The sequence below is a fragment of the Platalea leucorodia genome, assembly GCF_965183815.1.
Source record: "Platalea leucorodia genome assembly, chromosome: 4".
In the NCBI taxonomy this organism is placed as follows: domain Eukaryota; kingdom Metazoa; phylum Chordata; class Aves; order Pelecaniformes; family Threskiornithidae; genus Platalea; species Platalea leucorodia.
In genome coordinates this window covers 40567255-40586604 of record NC_138826.1, presented here as the reverse complement: position 1 = coordinate 40586604, position 19350 = coordinate 40567255, and the positions used below count along the sequence as shown (strand labels likewise).

Genomic DNA, 19350 nt, shown 5'->3' with positions numbered 1-19350 from the left:
CTGTAACCTGCCTCCTCTTTTCCTTTTTTTGTGAAGATGCGGGCCGTTTCTTCTGGAGTTTCACACCTCTTCTAAAAGCAAAAGCACTAAATGCTTACAATAAACTGTAATTTAAAATTCAAGGGTTCTTCAAACACTGCCAAATGCCAGAACAATCTTGACTAATATTACTAATTACAGGAACAATAGGCTATTTATACAGCTATCAGAAAAACACTGGCTTCAAGTAGGCCTATAAGGCACACTGTTAAGAGTTGGGTCCTAGGCAAAACTAGGGTATTGGCTAACCAAGAACCGCACACTGCTGTCACTGCTTGCAACCTACAGAAGTGTCCATCTTCCGTTTGTGCATCACCTACGAGAGGAACTTGGAATAACATAGTTACCAAGCAAAGGACTGGAACAGCCTCTGAAAAAGCAAATGCAGTGGAAGAAGTTCAGTTTCTGATCTCATAATTGGCAGTTTAAAGACAGGTAGCCAAATGTAAATCCTAATCAAATGACCTTATTTCCCATGTAATGGAAAATTTTCTATTGGATGACTTTTTGACAGCAAACAGTATATTTGTTAAAGAAATTTACTTCAGGAGTTTGAAAAAATATTTTGGCCAAGGCTTTAACTTGCAAAGGAAAACAAAAATTCTTGGATCCCTTTTGAAGTGAGGATTGACCGTCTCTCAAGCTGCCAAGTAGTAGGCTCCAGCTATAAAAATCAAAGTAGGAGGCACCCATTAGGATGGAGAAGGATCCTGCTGGCTCTTAGCTACAGCAGAACCCCAGACCCTCACGTGTACAGTGGTTCTCCTGGAGAAAGAAAGATGAGTGAAAAACACCGAGATTAAAAAAAAAACCAACAACAAAAAACAACAGCTAAAAAAATATTCTGAAAGGATTTCTGCATATAAACTCTGAATGTCTAAAGAAAGTCTGAAATAGCTTTTTTTTTCCTTAGCATGATCATGAGACAGAAATTACACTCCTGAAAGACCACTTCTTAAAGGCTGTTAATTTCTGACAATTGATTTCCTCTCAAATTAATTTACTGATAAACCCTCATAGCATTGTTTGGCCCTGGTTTTTTTTGAATTTTGGGGAGAATGCACTCTGATCTTTGTGCGTAACATATTAGCTGGATCTCATAACGTGCAGAACAATTCATCCTGAACAATGAAATGGTGCTGGTTTCATGATACTAACTTCAGAGAAGAGCAGTGGCTGCTCACTCGCAGACCCACACTCGCAAAAAGCAACCCAAGGCGTTTTGAAGAATAATTTCTCTTTGTATTAGTATGCTCTGCTGATATTCACAACCAATTCCTTGATTTCTTCTGCAAAACATTTTCTTGGAATTTGAGAAAAATCCCTTTTCACAGTTTAAAGACCTGCAATGATGATTCACAAGATATAAACCGAGTATAAACTGAGCTCTAATTCTTTTGTTGTACGCTAGATGTCACTGGTGCATGTTACACATCCTTGGAGTTGGCAAAAACATTCAAGTAGGACAGCATTAAACCTCTGGATAATTTTAACAATCTCCCAGTTAAAATTCTGTTAGCATTTTTCTTGACAAACCCTATTTTAACAGCTTCGTAACTCAACTGTGCACATTTACTCCATGATGAAACATGACACATTGTGCAAAAGATTCAGACAGGGTAAGCATTTTATTTTTAATGGTGGACGTTTTCCACTTAATATATATGCAGGAGAAATTTTCTGGATTCAACTGTTTTATATGCTCCAATAAATCAAACCCTCTTTCATATAAAAGATAAAAAAGGAGGCTGATCATTTCAGTCTGTAAAATTATCTAAGTGGCCTCAAAGCCTTTTAGGAGTTTGTGGTAGAGGGAGGAAATAACAAAGCACAGTTATATTCAGACCCATTTTTTTGTGTAACCAGACAGATTCCTGATTAATAAAGGTGCCAGGTAATCAGTCGTAACAGTCTTAAGGAAAAGTATGAATCTCTTGCTGCGTATCAGTCTTACAAAGTACAGGATAGGGAAAAATCGGCATGTCGTGAGAGACACATGGGTTTTCCCCAGCTGGCAGCGATGAACACAGCGCGGCTGTTACACCCATGACTTCTAAATCATGTCTTTGTTTTCCAGCCAAACGTTTTGCTTGACTGCAAATACGTGGGACTGGGCTACTCGTTTGTGACTTCTGGATGTGAGGCAGCCCATTCAAATTAGCCTGGTAGCGAGTATGGCACAGTCTGTGCATGTACTGTCATTGCGCACATCGGCATTAATCCAGCACATCCAGAGCACACTGCATTTCCTTGTCTCTCTTCATTTCATAAATGACTGTTGGACAGGACCTGATGTATTTGAGCGACATTTCCCAGAGGTGATTAGGGGAGCCTCAAACATTAGCTTTGGTTTAGTGAGGTTTACTTCTTGTAAAAATGCAGCTCTGTAGCTGGTCACAAGTGTGACTTTGCTCAGCTGCTGATGGGCATTAGCTGTCTTGACTATCCTTTCCTCCCAGCTCCAGTGTAAAGCCAAGCACCTTTGGGACCCCAGTGTTGCTCTGACTTGCGCCTGGCTGCCAGCACCAACCAGGATGAGTCACCAGTGGTATTTGTCTGTATCCCAGCAGCACTCCACTGGCGAAGGGGAACAGGTCGCTCTGCTCCACTCTGTCCTCAACTTACCTCCACATTCCTTAAAAGACCTTCGTAGATAATTGTGTTCAAACAGTGACAGGTTTAACATAAACTCTGTTAAAGTCAGGGCCTCCACTATGCTTTATAAGCAGAAACACAGCAGGGTGTTCCCAAAAAGCCCATTTAAAAAAAGCCACAGGTATCTTCCAATACCCGATAATTTTGTAAGTTGTGTTAAAATCACAACTGGCAGAATTCATGTGCTAAATCTGTGCTGTTGGTACAGTTCTCTCTTCTGTATACATCATGAAATTTTTGAACAATTGGACAATACTGTGGCTAAATGTTTATTCCTTATTGCTAATTAAGTTTTTAAAACAGGGGGCTCCATCTCTTTCTGACTTTCTAACCTTTCTCCCATCACATACAGTTTATTAAATGATCCTTTCTTCTACTGATCTCTTTTCTGCTAGGATCTGGAGCAGATTCCTGGCTGGCAGAAGGATGGTTGTGACTCTTGACAATCTCTTCCCAATGAAGGGACAACCATTGCTACTGTCTCCTGTGACTGGAGCAGGAAGAACATTGAGCTGTCACTCTAAAATCAAAACTCCAGGAAAGATGGTCACAGAAGGAATTGCTTGTTAGATTTGGATAAGTACCTGAGCTGAGCCAAATCTCTTGAGGTTCACCCACTTGGCTAGCAAAAACTTAGTTACTTCAGACGTCAAGCTACAAAACTCTCACTTCATTTGTCTCCTTACTTTAGTAAACTGACACTTACTCACCTCTACCCTAAAGCCACGAAAGCATTCCCCGGGATTTGGCTGATTTAAATATTTAAAAGCTTTTGAAGAGAGAAAAGAGAAGAGGGGGGGAAAAAAAAAAAGCTGAGTATGCAGGCACATGGAGCATTTTAATGAGGTTGCTTCTAAGCTGATACCCCATACATATGCAGACCAGGCAGATGAATAACCTTCCCTTCACTGCTTTTTTACCTATCTTTATTCTATTCTGTGTACTTCACTGGACACAAAAACATCCCTAAAAAGACATTCCTGTATTTTCAAAGGGCATCAAAATGAAGAGGAACACATTTTCTGACCACGAAGAGAGTCTGCATCAGAAAAAGATTCTTTTTATGGAGTTGAAAGAGCTAACTCTGGCAGTGGACAAGTGAACACAAACTCCCAGTGCATCACTGAGACCTAAAAAGACTGTACGACCATGGAGATATCTACAAACAAAAAGTGGTTCCTAGAAGGAAGGAGGCTGTATTGCCACCGCTCTGAAAGCTACCACTGCTAAACTGCATCTGATTTTTATATTCCTAGTTTAGAAAGTGATGCTGGAAGACTGGAGGGGGTTCAGAGAAAACTGTAGGTAATTAAAAGAATTAAAACATAGCCCAGAGTGCAGAGGTCAAGGAACTTTTCAAGAAAAAAAATTAAGAGGATGATGTGATCATAAGCCTAGACCTTGGTGGGAACCAGAAATTAAAAGCACCAATTGGATGCTTCAATCTAGCACCCAAAGTTATAATAAAACTCTATGACTGAATCTGGACAAATCAAAAAAAAAAAAGAAAAAAGGCCTAATTTTTTACTGTAAAAATATTTACTCTGCAATAACAATACAAAGGTTGTCGTTGATTGGATTTTCTTGAGTCGCTTTGCTGAAAGACACGCTCAAAGCAGAATTAATTTTGGGAGTGCCTATGGTCTTTATTATACTGGGTCAGACTGATCACAGTGATCTTTCCAACCTATAAACTCTGAATATATGCAGAGCTTTAGTATGCTATAATTCTGTACTAAATTAAGAGCTTGGGAGAACAAGCCCTTTTTCCATCACCGTCCACTGAGATGGCTCACAGCCATTTGCTTTTTAGGCTGCTGACTGACATGCTGCTTTATACCATCACGGAACAGTCTGGTCTAGTTTTCACCAAGATAAAAAGCAAACACAAAGGTGAAACGCATGCAAAAAAAACCTCAAAAGACAGCGGCTGCATTAGAAGAAGAGCCTGATTTGCATTTTCATTGTTTTGCATCATAAACAGAATGCTCAAACACAAAAATATAGTTTCTAACAAAATGATTCTACAGCCACATTGATACATCGGCAGCTGAATGGGTTGAGATACTAATTTTGTCTTCGAACCTACTTGCCGCTAGCGATGACTCAGAAAAACCATGTAAAGAGATTACCTTAATTTCATTTCCTTACCCATGTTATCTCTGGCTTCTCTTCTTATGCAGGCAGAGAGCAGAATTACCTCTGGCCTCCAAAGCAGTAGCGTGCCGGAGTGAGATCCCACCGGAGCTCTGCTAAGGTGCAAAAGCCCAGGCAGAGTGGCACCCTATCAAACCGCTCTGCTGCAGTGACCAGAGCTGGCCCATTCACTGGCAACATGCTGTGAGTATAATCAGTCAAGAAAAAGCTGTCTCTTACGCTTTATGCGACACTGGAATTTAACTGCTAATTTGGAAGTCGATTGAAAAGCCAAAACAATGTCAAATTATGAATATGAGTGGCCCGTCTACTGCTGTTCACCATCTCCTCTAGCAGCTGGTGGGATGGGCCCACGCAGATCTGTCCGCTCAGCCCACTGGGCACCTAAGCACTACTGATTTCCTGCATGTAGATATACACCTGGGTCGTGCCCTGTCTATGCTTCAGACTAGGTGCGCACCACCTCTCTTCCTTCCCCTTCCCTTTCTTCTCCTTCAATTTCCACAAAAAGGAAAAGAGATATGCTTTAAACGGAAACCGCAGAAAGCCTGAAAGTCAATGACTGGAGCACCAAAGCCCTTGCTTGGAGATCACATAGGAGTTTTGGTACATAGAAAGTAAATTCCTTCAGAGGAATTTAAACTGGAAGCTCCTTCACAGGGTGGACCAAATGCATTGCAAGCTCTCATGGTGACAGTGTCCAAATCACATGTACTGGGGCCGTTCAGCTCAAGGGAATGGACTGAATCTGGTAAAGCTGTGAACTCCCAAGCTGCACATCGGGTAGGTGTAAGGGCATGCACCAACTGCTTCATTAGATTTTTCCGTTCCTGTTGTGTTGAATCACTTGCTGAGAGAGACAGACCAACGGGCTTCCAAACAGTCCATAGAAACATAGGAAGAGCAACACATAATATACTTACTTAAAAAGTTCATTCCTCATTATAGCTCTATTTGTTTGCGGGTCGATTGCGTAGACCATGAGGTCAGACTTGGTGTAATCCTCTTCAGAGTACCCATCCCCAAACCTCCGCGCACCAATGGATTCCACCACGACCGTCGCACCGGGAATCTGATCTTGGACATAGCGTTCCAAAATCCTAAAGATGAGATGGAACCAGAAAGCTGCAGTGATTTATTTGTGCTGATTGAGACTGACAACAGCCCAAACAAGATACTAATAGACAAAACCCACAGGCTTAGAAGGATGGTAACCTTCAGAGCACTTTAAAAAAAATCTCTGCTCCAATATAACCTCTTAAATGCTGAACTCTGGGGAAAAGCTCAGCAGTGTTAGGAGAGGTCACTAGAAATAGTGTCCTTAAGTCTAGCTCTTTGTATTTATGACATCAGTTGAGTTTTAAATGGCTCATGGGAAACACCATCTATATTTCACAAAAAAACCCCTGTCATCCTTTTATTAAGCTATATGATTTCAGAACTCTTCAATTCCAGCCTTACACAGGGTGCATACAATAAATTTTCACCCACAGAAACAACTACTTCAACCATTTTCGGTGGGATATTTCATCTGGCCCTCCAATATAGCATCACATACCAGGTGCCAGAACACCTGCTACTCCAAAAGGCATGAGAAAGTTTTACAGCCATAAGAAAGTTGGAATATCGAGCTGACGCGTTTACCACAGGAAAAAAAGAAAATAAACTGCAGAAGTTCTACAAGCAGAAGAAAGATAGGTTGACAGAATTCAGTGGCAGCTATGCCTGAGATAACAAGGGCATAACAACTATAAACCAAAACCAATTGTTCTATTTTCCAAAGAGAAGGATTCATTACAAGCTGCCAGAGCAGAGGGTAGCACACTCTGCGAATATGTATATGAATTGCAATGTGTCAATACATGAGATAAATGCAATTCTGGGGAATTAAAATTTATTAGAGAAGATGACATTTACTGGTCACTTTATTAATTCTTGTCATGTGACCAATATTCTTTATTACTGAATATTCTTTTTTTTTTTTTTTTTGGACTACTGTCCGCAGGCATCTTAGTATGTGCTTTTGGAAGCCTTTGTTCTAAATTCAAAATCTGCTTATTTTTCTACAGTTTTCCATGCAGAACTGTTCATGGGAGAAGTCCTAACAAGTGATGTTACTCCTAAAATATTCAAAAAGGCAAAGGGAGAATGGCTGTTTGCAGAATGTCCCTCTGAACAAACAAAAAATACTTGTGCCTATGCCAGGCTGAAATGCCGTCAGCGTGCCTGCAGAAGCACCAAACCGATGGGGAAAGGACCTCACTGACCACCTGAAAAATTTGTGCACAGATAGCAAGCACACTTGTACCTCAGATATGGAGAGTTTATGGAAAGTCATAAGCATAACTCACTGCTGCTCTAACAAAATGCTTTAGAAAGGATGATACCTTAATAAAGTTTTAAAAAATATATTCTTTTCCTTCCTCCTTGTCTGGTCCGCTACTCTAGTGGGGCCCATGAAATTTGCTGAGTTCCTGTAGCAGTCTGCTTCTCTGTATCTGCTGCACTGTGCATCCAATGAAAAAAAGGAGGTTTAGAAGTATTACAGCTCAGGTGGATGACCTTCAAATTCTGTACGCAACGGGGAGAACTGGTACTCCCATCAAGACCGTAGCTGTGACCAGCAGTCAAGATGGTGGGGACCCCAATGCTGGCAAGAATGGATGGTGCCAGAATGAAAATGGAAAGCTGCTTACACAGTGTCATCAGAAGAACTTTAACTGTGGCTGTTGGGCAAGGACAGAATACATCTCAGAGAAAACGGGAAGAGCGTCTTTGCACACAGACTTGCTAACAGCGTGATGAGGTTTCCAAACCGGGAATGAGAAGGGTTCAGTTAAGGCCCACAGAGAACTTTATAAACAAAGGCATAAAAGTAAGTCTCATCAATACTAGATACAAGGGCAAAAAAGTATGGAGAAATAAACAAGAGAAGCTGGAAGGCTAAACACTCCATCAGAACTATGAGTTATGGGAAAACACAAGATTTTGTGGGCTAATTTATGTGATTGGAATATCAGATCAAAAAGCAATAGCTGAGTTAGGTGGCAAAAGCAAGGGAATGAAAGGGAACGTGCTGCCTGATATATCAAGGACGCACTACGGTGTGGAGGAAGACAAATCTCATAAAAAAGGACATCAATGACTTTAAGAAGTCACTTGTTGTTTTAAACAAAATCTTTTGCAGTTGCTGAGGCTACATTTTGCTGCTGTTTTTTTCCTGACACAAGATTTCCAAAGTACAGTAATGCTGTCAAAGCAGTATCACCATCTCATAATTTTTCAAGACCACTAATTCACATTTATCCATCCAGTTTCTCTGCTTTTTGTGTGAAAGCTTAGCGTGCCCTTAAAATAGAAGCTTTCCTATAAGATTTTGAAAAATCCAAGTCTGTCAGACCCCGGTCCTAGCCTGGCAGTGAATATACACTCTTAGTGCACAGCCATATTTGTAGGCAAAATAAAAATAGTAGATTGTCTGACACATTGCTAGTTGACCGGCGTCCTCTAAACAAGCACTCCTATTGCTTGCAGGTATAGTAAACTCTCCTCATCTCTGCTTCTGGCACGCACTTAACTGGCAGCTAGGGAGATAACCTGTCACAGGCACCTCAGTAACAATAATTCTGCCAGGTAAAACTTGACAGAACAAATCTGGGATATGCAGATTACTATAAAAAAACACCAAACATTATGTGAATGCAAGCGACTAAAAGAAACTGTAACAGTCTTTAGAATGGCGTTTTGCACAGGGATTCACATAGACCAAGTATGTAAAAGATTAACCTCTCTAATTAGTATACAATTATCTTCTGTTGCTGCAGGGGGGGATGCTTTTGTTTCCTTGCACAGAACTACTATTTCACCCAAGACAGAAATGGCCTGCAAGGTTGGAAGGTTATCACGTAGGTTCACTTCTAGCAAAATTGGTAACAACATTCCCTTTTCTCAGAAATTCCTGGCACGGCTTCTGCTGGAATTCATTGCCTGTGAAAATATCTTTGTCTAAAACATGATTAAAATTGAAGAACAACTAGCATACTACTTTGTGACTATGAGAAATAGGTACATTTTAGCCATTGCCTTTAACTGACATTGCAAGAAACAGCACAAAATATAGTGGAATGACAGCAATACTTAATCTGAAACACACAAATTGCATGTTTAGGTTGAAATATATCATAAAAATGCACCGAAGACAGAAAAGCAGCAATTAAAGAATGCACTTAAAAACAGGGCAGCTCCCCGTAGAGTTATTTTGAAAGTCATCCAGCTGAACTTGTGATGCCGAAAACACTGCAGTGTTCTAAAACTCTACGGAAAGTGGCCACCTGCTTGTAGTACAACTCACAAGAACCAATTTTTAAAATGCATACTTTAAGTAACAACAGCATCTGCCGTTCTACTGTATTTATCAGCAAAAGTTCACTTAAAATTAGTGTCACTTGTTAATGCAACAAGGGTAATTACCATCCTCCCAACAGCGGTGTAGTGAGAGGCAGAACCAGTAACTTAACAGGCGACGAGACTTTCCTACTGCTCTAACTCCATTTAGCTCTGCAGACGTAATGTAATGAACAGAAATGCCTCCCAGTGCATCTTCATTACCATTGCTTTCCAAACTCCCTTCAGTGCCACCAGTGAAATTAAATGAAGGACGAGAATTTTCGCTGTCATTGAGGACATAACGTGGCCCTAAATATCCTGAAAACTCAGAAATGATGCTTTTTCATCTTTAGATGCAAAAGAAATGGAAAGGCAAAAAAATACAGGTATGTTGATTTGTTGAGGTGTCCCTTGGCTGGTTGCATTCTGCTTCCCAGAACATTTCTGAAACCAGCAGACCAACACCCAAACTCTGAGATAAGGCACGACGTTCCTGGGCCGCACTCAGCGTTATGTCCATGAGCTGATACGCACACCTGAGGCATCATGCTGCATGGCAGGGCTGAGGTTGCTGCACCCCGCTACAGGCAGAGAAGACCCTGCTGAGCACAGGACTAAATTAAGGGGTGCACCCTGACTTCGCAACATCGTGCTGCTTTCTCCCCACAGCTACGTGAATCCGGCATGCCAGACACGGGAGAGATCCTGCTACTGGGAAAGACTCAAAGGACCACTTGGAAGCTTCTTTGGAAACTAACGTGAAAGTCCATACAAGTCAGTTAATTCACCTCAAAATATGAGATATGGAATCAGCCACATGAGACCCAGCAGCAATGGCAACTCAACTAGACTAATAGTCATCGGGTAAGACTTGGTAAGTCAGCAGCAAGGTTTAATGACCCTCTGTTGTCCCTGGTGGAGAAGATGCATGACACGGCCCGAAAGAGCACCGCAACGTTCCAGTAGTTTTATACCCTTGAGACGAATTGTTAAGTTGTATGCACATCCTCTGAATCAGCACACAAACAAAAGAAACAATTCAATTTGCAGAACATTTTAGATCCTCACCAGTACCTGAATTTAATTACTGCACAATTTTCTTAGCAGAAAATTCTATGGGAAAAAAATGTTTCCGTTCTCTAGTAATTTGATAGCCTGTTGTGTTTCTGGAGCACATAAAAATATTTTAAGAAATAAAGAAAAAAAAAAAAAAAAAGAATCCATTCTTTCTTTCAGGACTCTGAAATAACTGGTACCATAGACTTCGAGCTACAAGTGTTGAAGAGTAGATATCCTGCATAACTTTTGGCTCCTCCACTGAGAATTCTAGCTCCTCAAAATAACTTAGTAATAATAATGAATTTATATTCTAGGTATTTGAAAATGTAAGCACATTTGGCAACAAGTTGGCCAGGAGTGTTGATCTGCTGGAGGGTAGGAAGGCTCTACAGAGGGATCTGGACAGGCTGAACTGATGGGCCGAGGCCAAATATATGATGCTCAACAAGGCTCAGTGCCGCGTCCTGCACTTGGGTCACAACAACCCCATGCAATGCTACAGGCTGGGGGAGGAGTGGCTGGAGAGCTGCCTGGCAGAAAAGGACCTGGGGGTGTTGGTTGACAGCCACCTGAACATGAGCCAGCAGTGTGCCCAGGTGGCCAAGAAGGCCAATAGCATCCTGGCTTGCATCAGGAATAGTGTGGCCAGCACGACCAGGGAGGTGATCGTCCCCCTGTACTGGATGATCACTGGTGAGGCCGCACCTCGAGTACTGTGTTCAGTTTTGGGCCCCTCACTCCAAGAAGGACATGGAGGTGCTGGAGCGTGTCCAGAGGAGGGCAACAAAGCTGGTGAAGGGTCTAGAGCACAAGTCTTATGAGGAGCGGCTGAGGGAGCTGGGGTTGTTTAGTCTGGAGAAGAGGAGGCTGAGGGGAGACCTTATTGCTCTCTACAACTACCTGAAAGGAGGCTGTAGCGAGGTGGGGGTCGGTCTCTTGTCCCTAGTAACAAGCAATAGGACGAGAGGAAACGGCCTCAGGTTGCGCCAGGGGAGGTTTAGGTTGGATATTAGGAAAAACTTCTTCACTGAAAGGGTGGTCAGGCACTGGAACAGGCTGCCCAGGGAAGTGGTTGAGTCCCCATCCCTGGAGGCATTTAAAAGACGGGTAGATGTGGTGCTTAGGGAGATGGTTCAGTGGTGGACTTGGCAGTGCTAGGTTAACGGTTGGACTCGATGAGCTTAAGGGTCTTTTCCGACCTAAGTGATTCTATGATTCTAACAATGCACAGATGAGAGCATTCAGCTTTGCTGGTACACAGACTTTTCAAGTGTTTCATTTAACCCGGATACACTCTCTCAGTTTTGCTCAACTTCAGCCAAATTCTGGCTGTGTTGAGTTTTTGCAATGTTAATAATTGACAACTAAGCTGCTGGATTTTCAACTGTACTTTCACAAACAGAGAAGGACCAATTCCAGCCCCTCCTGTGCAGTCAGCGATAGCTTTGCAGGGGTGATGCCCTTGGGCCCCAGCCGCCTGCTCCCAGACACCTTATTACAACATCCATACAGCACGGGGAAGCTTATGCTACTTCTGTGGCCTCTGGAGAGGTGCCGAGCTGCTTTGGAGCTGCCAACACAACTCAAAAAACCCCTACTAGTCAGCTAAGTCAGCCTGCTTTGCACTGCAATGTAGAATAAAAAAGCCAGAACTGGGGTTTATTTCAAGTGTAAGACTATTCCTTCTTTATAAAATAGCCTTTTGCCAAAGATTATTTCTACTTCTATATCACACACAAGGCATCTAGCAGGAAAGAGCACCACTGAGCCAATTTACTCTGCATATATTAACATCTAAATTATTTAGAAAGCAACCAAGAGACAATGTCTTTATACATACTTACCCTAATCCTATAAAGGCATATTGGATTGCACACCATAAAGGAAATTTGCTTTCTTACATATCACTAAAGTTTCTTTTCTTCTTTTTGTGCTCATCATGTATAATCCTGTCCTCCAAAAAACCTACATGCACTCCAACTTTTTATTTCAGTATCATTTTTCCCAGTCGCAGAAAAAACATTACGCTACACTCACCCAAAGAGTAATACACAGAGGCATCTTGAGTTTGACCCAGAAGACATATCTTCAGATCTCAGCACAAAAGGGTTTTTACTGCAATAGTAAGCAATTTCAGAATAAAGCAGAAGTTTACAGCTTTATCTGAGAAGCCATGCACTGTATTACAGCGCTTCAGAGAAAATACATTAACAGAACAACATTTGGTATCATTGAGAGGAGGGGGGAGAAGGAGATCACTGAACCAGTGCTTCCAAGCTGACAGTGGAAGTAGCAAGTGGAAAAGCTGGAGCTGAATAAGCTTTGGTCTCTATTACCTAACTTAATAAAGGTAGCCTAATGTTACTAATCATCCTGATAACAGCGGAGGGAGGCTAAGATCAGCTAAGAAATGGAATGGGCTCAGTTAAACACTGTACAAAGCGAGAACTACAGGACATGCGCTCTCCAAGCAAAGCCAAATGTAGGGCGGATATGAAATATGATGCAGCCAGTTGGTGGCAAATGTCCCTCTAATCTCGTTATTTATTTATTTGCTAATTTTGCAATTTAATTTAGAATGACAATACAGGGCAAAGGAGTGAGAGGGGAAAAAGGCAGAGGGGAGGTGGACCAAAGGGCCAGGAGCAAAATGAACCCATATAACAGCGCCAGAGCGTGCTGAGGCAAAGAACAAGGCAGCTATAGCAGTACCTGTGGCTAACGAACATTTAATAATGGGGAGGAAAGTAAGTGCTAGCTGTGAAGAGTGCTTAATGGCAAGTTCACTGCCACCACCCCAATATGCAAGGAGTCCAGTCACCAGTCATTAGGCTTAATTCAGTAATTATGTGGCAAAAATCATAACGCAAGCAACAGAATGGTACTTCTCCTGTGGGAAAACTTAACGAGTCTGAGAGAGTTATATACTGCAACTACATCCAGCAGGAGAGACATGCTCATTTTCTACCAATTCATGGACTGAGGAGAAAAAAAACCACTGGCGCACTAAGGTTGAATATTTTAATACAGTCAAGAGTGCTTTCAGAGGCGCTGCATTTCTAAACAAGCCCCTCTAAGGGGGCCCATCCGAGGGGTAGCTGTGTCTGGCTTTACTAAACGTACCAAGAATGTTGGAATCACAGTGATGCCTCATAACATCTGATTTCATTATACACAGCCACATCTTGATAAATATGCTATGTTTCACAGGCATTCACTCATCCTCCCAATTACTGAACATGCCGCCATTCTAACAAAAAAGAAAGCAGGAACACAAAGAAATAAAATACAACGATATACACAAGTGCCACATAAAGCCCTCACATCAGCTGTCCCTTTTAAATGCCACCGACTGGCTTCTGCAACTGAGATTAGAAAACACCATTTGCTATATTGTCAACAGCAAACCACAACTGAAAGGAAATCATCCACATTCTGAAACGTTTCCCTAAAGAGAGGACTGTGCATTGCAGCTCCTAAATATAAAATATATTCTCTCATATACAATGATTATACATAAAATTATATATGATGTACAATGTACATGTGGTGTATATTATGATATATAATTTATAGGAATATATATTGCTATAATATATATTACAACACTTCTTTTAAGTGGACCACAGTTTCTATGCAACAAAGCAGAGCAGACACTCCTTTGAGAAATGATGGCAGTCAACTTTATATATGCAAACTATTAAGTTAGCGGGCTGAACATTCGTATTCCGAGACACTCACTCAGTATATCTCCGAGGATCAGCACTTGATTTTACATTTGGATTTTCTGCCAAAACACTGCCTGGTCACTTCTACATTGTGTTGGAGGTTTGAATGTGGATTTTCTTTAACCATGGAACTGCTTCATTTTCTTATGAGCATTAAGGTATTAAAGGATTGCAGCCTATAACAGGCCAAAATACACAGGAAAGAAAGTTCCCTGGAATTATCACATGTGCTATTTCCAGTAATTTTGTCTTGAAAAGTAGGGAATAACCTCTATTAAGATACACAAGATGCACATGAACATCCAGAAGACAGATAAAGTTGCTACTCAAGAACATCTGCACTAGAATTCCACCTCCAGAGGCAGGTCTGGCCAGGAGACTGCACTCACCTAAATTCCTCAGCCCAGGAGAATGAAAAATGCGAGAGCAACGCAGAGAGAAGGCAGGCTCAAAAGCCCACGCTATACAACTAGTACAAGCATTTTGGGACCTCTGCCTTTGCACTAATACAGGCACTGTGACTTGGCTGTTACGAAGTCAAAATATAAAAAAAGGGAATCACCACAAAGACCACACTGAAAATACAGGAGACATCACAAACTTCTTGATGTGGGAAGTCAAGATTTCAGTTTTTAAAAATTTATACTTATTACGTAATTTACTATTAAATAATAAAACAATTGTGTATTGTCATATCTATGCACATTTATCAGCAGTATGAGGTGATTCCATCAGATCTTCTTTTCCAATGAAAGATTTCTACACCACCATTAGGAGATGTTCTTCATATGGACGGAAAAGAAACCCTGTTCTTTCCAGGCTCATTTTTCACTACAGGGAGAAAAGCACAACACGGGAAACCTCATATGATTTTTGGAAGTGGGGAGACAATCCTCATATAGTTCTTTCACAACTCCAGAGCAGTCCAAGTGCAGCTAGATGTATTTTCTTTACTCACCTGATCGGCTCAGAAAGCACACACAATACAAGAAATATTAACATTGAAAATGATGCCCAAATGGTTTTGGCTAGCTCTAGTTCAGGAAAAAAGAGTTCCCTAAGCAGTATTATCTCTATTTTGTAGGGTTTGTAGGCTGTAGGGCAAAACCAGCCTTTTGAAGAGGAATGTCTATGGAATATTTCATCAAAGCACTCATTTTGAGCCACTCCATTATTCCATTTCAGAGAAAATGATTTGCCATCTATAGAAGCACGTACAGAGGAATTTAATTCACAAGACATTTCTATTACCTATGGGATGAGAGAAACACAGGTTTCTCTCGGTAACGTGACGTATCTGATTTTAGCTAGAGGTTTAAGTTGCAGTCACGTGAAAACCAAAGAACTAAATGCTCCAAGCGTGAAATTGGCTATTTTATTCTAGTTGAAATGCTGTTCCTTGCCCAACAAGTAAGCACTCACAAACACTGCCACGTTTAAAGAACAGTGTGTCATCTGCCTTCACCAAGTTTTCTGAAGAAGAGGAACATGCATTGAATTTTCCACTAAGCCTCACTCCGTTTTCTCTGTCATCTTCTGTAGCAGACATAAATGGACCTATCTGAACAGACATAATTAAAGTGGGTGAGAGAAATGGCAAATCTGACATTGATGTGCAGTCCAGAGGATATCAAAAGCTTGTTGATGAAATTAAAGCAGTTGGAGGAAAACTGAGGTGCTTACCGAATGACTGCAAAGGATCATGACACTATCAGAAATGTCAGCTGAAGACATACGCAGTGTATCCCTCAAAAAGCCCAAACTCCTAAGCCAAATAGATAGTGATGTTTTAAATCTTTCCTTCTGTGGTATGCTTCCTTTATTTGGACCATTAACCAACATACATCTCAAGGCTATGCTGAGTAAGCCTTCCCAGTGTGAAAGAACTGAACTAATTATATATTTCTTAATCTCTTGTATCTGCTCTCTAGTGAAAATTACAGGCAGCTGGGGAGAATCTGTTATAACTTATTCTCCAAAGTTGTTTAAATCACTATTTATTTCATTGTGAAAAATCACTATAATTTCAAAAATGACTCAACTACCCACTTCCCTAATATTACCCATGACCAAGTATTGCAATTGGTGGTTAAATGTTATATTTTCAGAGATTAATATTTACTGTCACTCCAGTGCCAAAATGAGAGGACAAAGAGACGAATAATCTCTGTAGTGACTTAGTTAATGATATAGTCTTTTCATCTGTTAATGAATTATACAAAGTGTTCTAATTTTATAAATTAGTGCATTATTTGAAATGGCTCAGAAAACTACTTGGGCAAAAGTACTTTAGCCTGAAAAGGTCTCCAAATTATTTGGTTTTCCCTTTGCCTGTGGTTATATCTTCTGTATAGTGCATAAAAAATCACAAATTCCTATTATTTTGGTTTTATGTCCTGCATGAATTATTAAAGACTTCATAAAAACAGGAAGATAGCATTCTTTTAAACTTCAGGAGGAAAATCCAATAAATTTGAGGATGGCAATGAAATAAATACATTTCCATGTGAAACACAAAAGTACACATATGCAAAATTATTTCTGAGACTTTTGCTCTGTGCAAATATTTTCAATAAGGGATGAGACAATTTCAAAACAAGCTAACGCAATCTCTTCCGGCAAAGGTTGTCCTTGAAAGCCTGTCCTTAGAAGTGAAATTCTTACGCTGTACTCGCTTGCTGGCTTCACAGTGCTCGTGAAGGTAAAGGCTTCCCAAGCTAATTTTGAGAATTCAAAACCTGGCCATGTTTTTTTATTTTCATACCCATTCAAAAGCTTCATTCACTGTGAAATATTTACACATCTGTCAGAGACTTCCATGCGCAAGGGCCAGAACAGCATGAAACAAGTTTTAAAAGATTCCAACCTGGCAGAAAAGAGATTTTGGGAGCATGGAGACTGAGGAACGTGGCTCTGGGCTGTTTTCCAAGCCTGTGGCAGGATATGCCAGCTATTCCTCTGGGCCCCGGAGGAGAAGAGTGAAGGTATGGTTATGGTACAATTTATTGCTGAGGTACTGAACACTGCTGAGACCTGCTGGGAGCTGGAAACAAGCTGCTCCAGTGTTTGCAAAAGGAGATTTTTGCAGGGATGGTGAAAGGGTGAGACGTGCCATGCCACCCGCTGCAGCATTCATGTGCTCAGTCCTACGACACATGTCATGCAGTTGACACTCTTCATTCAAGCCAGGCTTGTTCTACCCTGTTTTCAAACCACCTTCTGTAAGAGCCGTCTGTATTTTGCTGGTGGCTCCTTTGGCTCCAGGACAGTCCAAAACTGGGAGGATCTCAAACACAGCCTAAGTCCAGTTTAGTCATGTAAGTCTATTTACGTCATGTAGAAACACATGGTACAGAATATGTGTTCATCTTCTCCACTCAAGAAAACAGAAGCCCAGGAAGGCTACAAATTACTGTGCGAAGAAAAATTTGTGCAGTGCAGCATGCTGAGGTGAACTTGGAAGGCTTAGGAAAGCAGAAGCAAACTTTTCCTGTTACTGTCACTAAAAGATATATCGTTTTTCATCTCTCCAGCCAACACCAAGACCTGACACTTTTGCAAAGCTAGATCTTAAGTGTTAAGCAAGCAGACTCCTTTATTATTCTTAGCTCTAGGAAATGGAGTCCCTGTGAATCCAGACTATTGTCTGAACTACTTAGTGTTTCTGACCTTAGAATCTATCACAGCTAACTTACACCTGGCTCAAAAAAGAAAGAGGAAAGGGGAGCATGTCCTACAATCTCTGGAAACAAATCCGTCAATATTTTTTCCTAGCCTAATGAAGACATGAGCAGACATGAGAGACAACACACTTCTTTTTCAGTGAGTGATTATATCATCAACCCTAAGGTATTTCAATTTCTGTGGAGAAGTAAAGGTATGACAACAGTCGGGATGGAACAGACCTGTTGAAATCTGTGAAATGCCATTCATCACTGATTAAAGTGACAGAAGAGTACAAAGATTGTTTCTAAACTATTTCCTATAGTATTTTCTTCCCCATATTGTCTAATTCATGGTTATATGCCTAATGATGCAGAGTACAGAAAATCATCCTTGTCTTACAAAAACAAGCTAAAAGTGAAAACCTGACTCCTGGAAGTCGATGATATTGTGGGTATGAGTGCTATTAAAACATATTTTACCAAAAGGACTTTAGCTGGCTTCCAGTATGATAAAATACTTCGCTTTTATTGCAAAGCATTAATATTTCCAATTACCCGTCCCCCCATCACAACATTTTATACCTGCTAGGCCTGAATAATGACACTCTGTTACCAATTTTTTGTGATTAAAATTTTATGTAGTGATGCTAGTGGTATTAATTGTACCAGTATAAATGTTCGAAGTTCTGCTTTCCCTTGTAGCTACGTCACCCAAATAAAATCATAGTGAAGCAATACAGCTCACTGAGACACAATGCCTCAACTTTTGGAGATGTGCTTTATTTGTTTTACATCCTGGATTTTGACAGATGCAGGTTCTGTGCTCGGTGTTTGGAGGCTCCACTATGGTCTGTATTTGGGGCAGTTCTGAACCTAGTTTGAGCCTGCAAAGTGGGCAAATCTGCAAAGAACTGCTGTATCTCTGCCTTCTCCAGGAGAGGGTCAAAATGTGGATTTGGGGGGGCCAGTGCTGTCACTCAGCCAGTTGTGCTCCCCATCAACACACCTGCTTGCTCATTTTCAAGTCTTTTGGCAAAAAAGTAGATCATGGCATAAAGGAAGCACTCCTTGCTGAATCTAAACACAAAACCAGGGAATTGTCTGATATTTGTAGAGTAAATAAATTTATTACCCTATGAGTTGATCTTTGTTTTGTTCCACAAGGGTGGGAGGAACATTAGAGACGATGACTTGCATATCCAACTGATTGACCACAGAGACCTGGAAACAAAAGAGTGAAATTCAATTGGCACTCCCATGCATAGCATCCTCCCCATACAAAAAGAATGGAATAATTACTTTCCTGCTTTCACAGCCATGCCCTGATGTACGGATTTCTCATTTTAATTCCAAATAAGAGAGCTGGGAAATCGTGCTTTGCTTGGCAGCCAAAACCAATAAACAGTAGGTGAAGATTTAACCAGAACTGTAATTGCAGGACTGCATCAGAATTATAGATTTTTAAGGTGAGGACTACGAAACTTGTTCCTCATAGTTTAGACTTTACTTACAGAATCATGGATCTCCCACGTGCCATATTCAAAATCACTTATGAGCATTTTGGTATTTTTGATGACTTGACAGGAAAATCCAACCTTGGAAATATGCAGATTGCACTAATGTAAATGCAAATACCAGATTAATTCAACTAAATCGATGAT

At 40.9% G+C, this 19350-nt stretch overlaps 1 protein-coding gene across 4 annotated transcripts in view; it reads right to left on the bottom strand.

Annotated features, from left to right (window-relative positions):
- PCDH15 (protocadherin related 15) overlaps positions 1 to 19350 on the bottom strand; it is a gene marked incomplete at both ends in the record, with an annotated part of 380170 nt that overhangs the window by 26212 nt on the left and 334608 nt on the right. For all 4 annotated transcript variants that reach the window (XM_082311053.1, XM_082311051.1, XM_082311054.1 and 1 more), the window contains 2 exons: positions 5775 to 5951; positions 18822 to 18910. In XM_082311053.1, coding sequence (XP_082167179.1) covers positions 5775 to 5951; positions 18822 to 18910 — 266 coding nt within the window. The remainder of the gene's footprint in view (positions 1 to 5774; positions 5952 to 18821; positions 18911 to 19350) is intronic.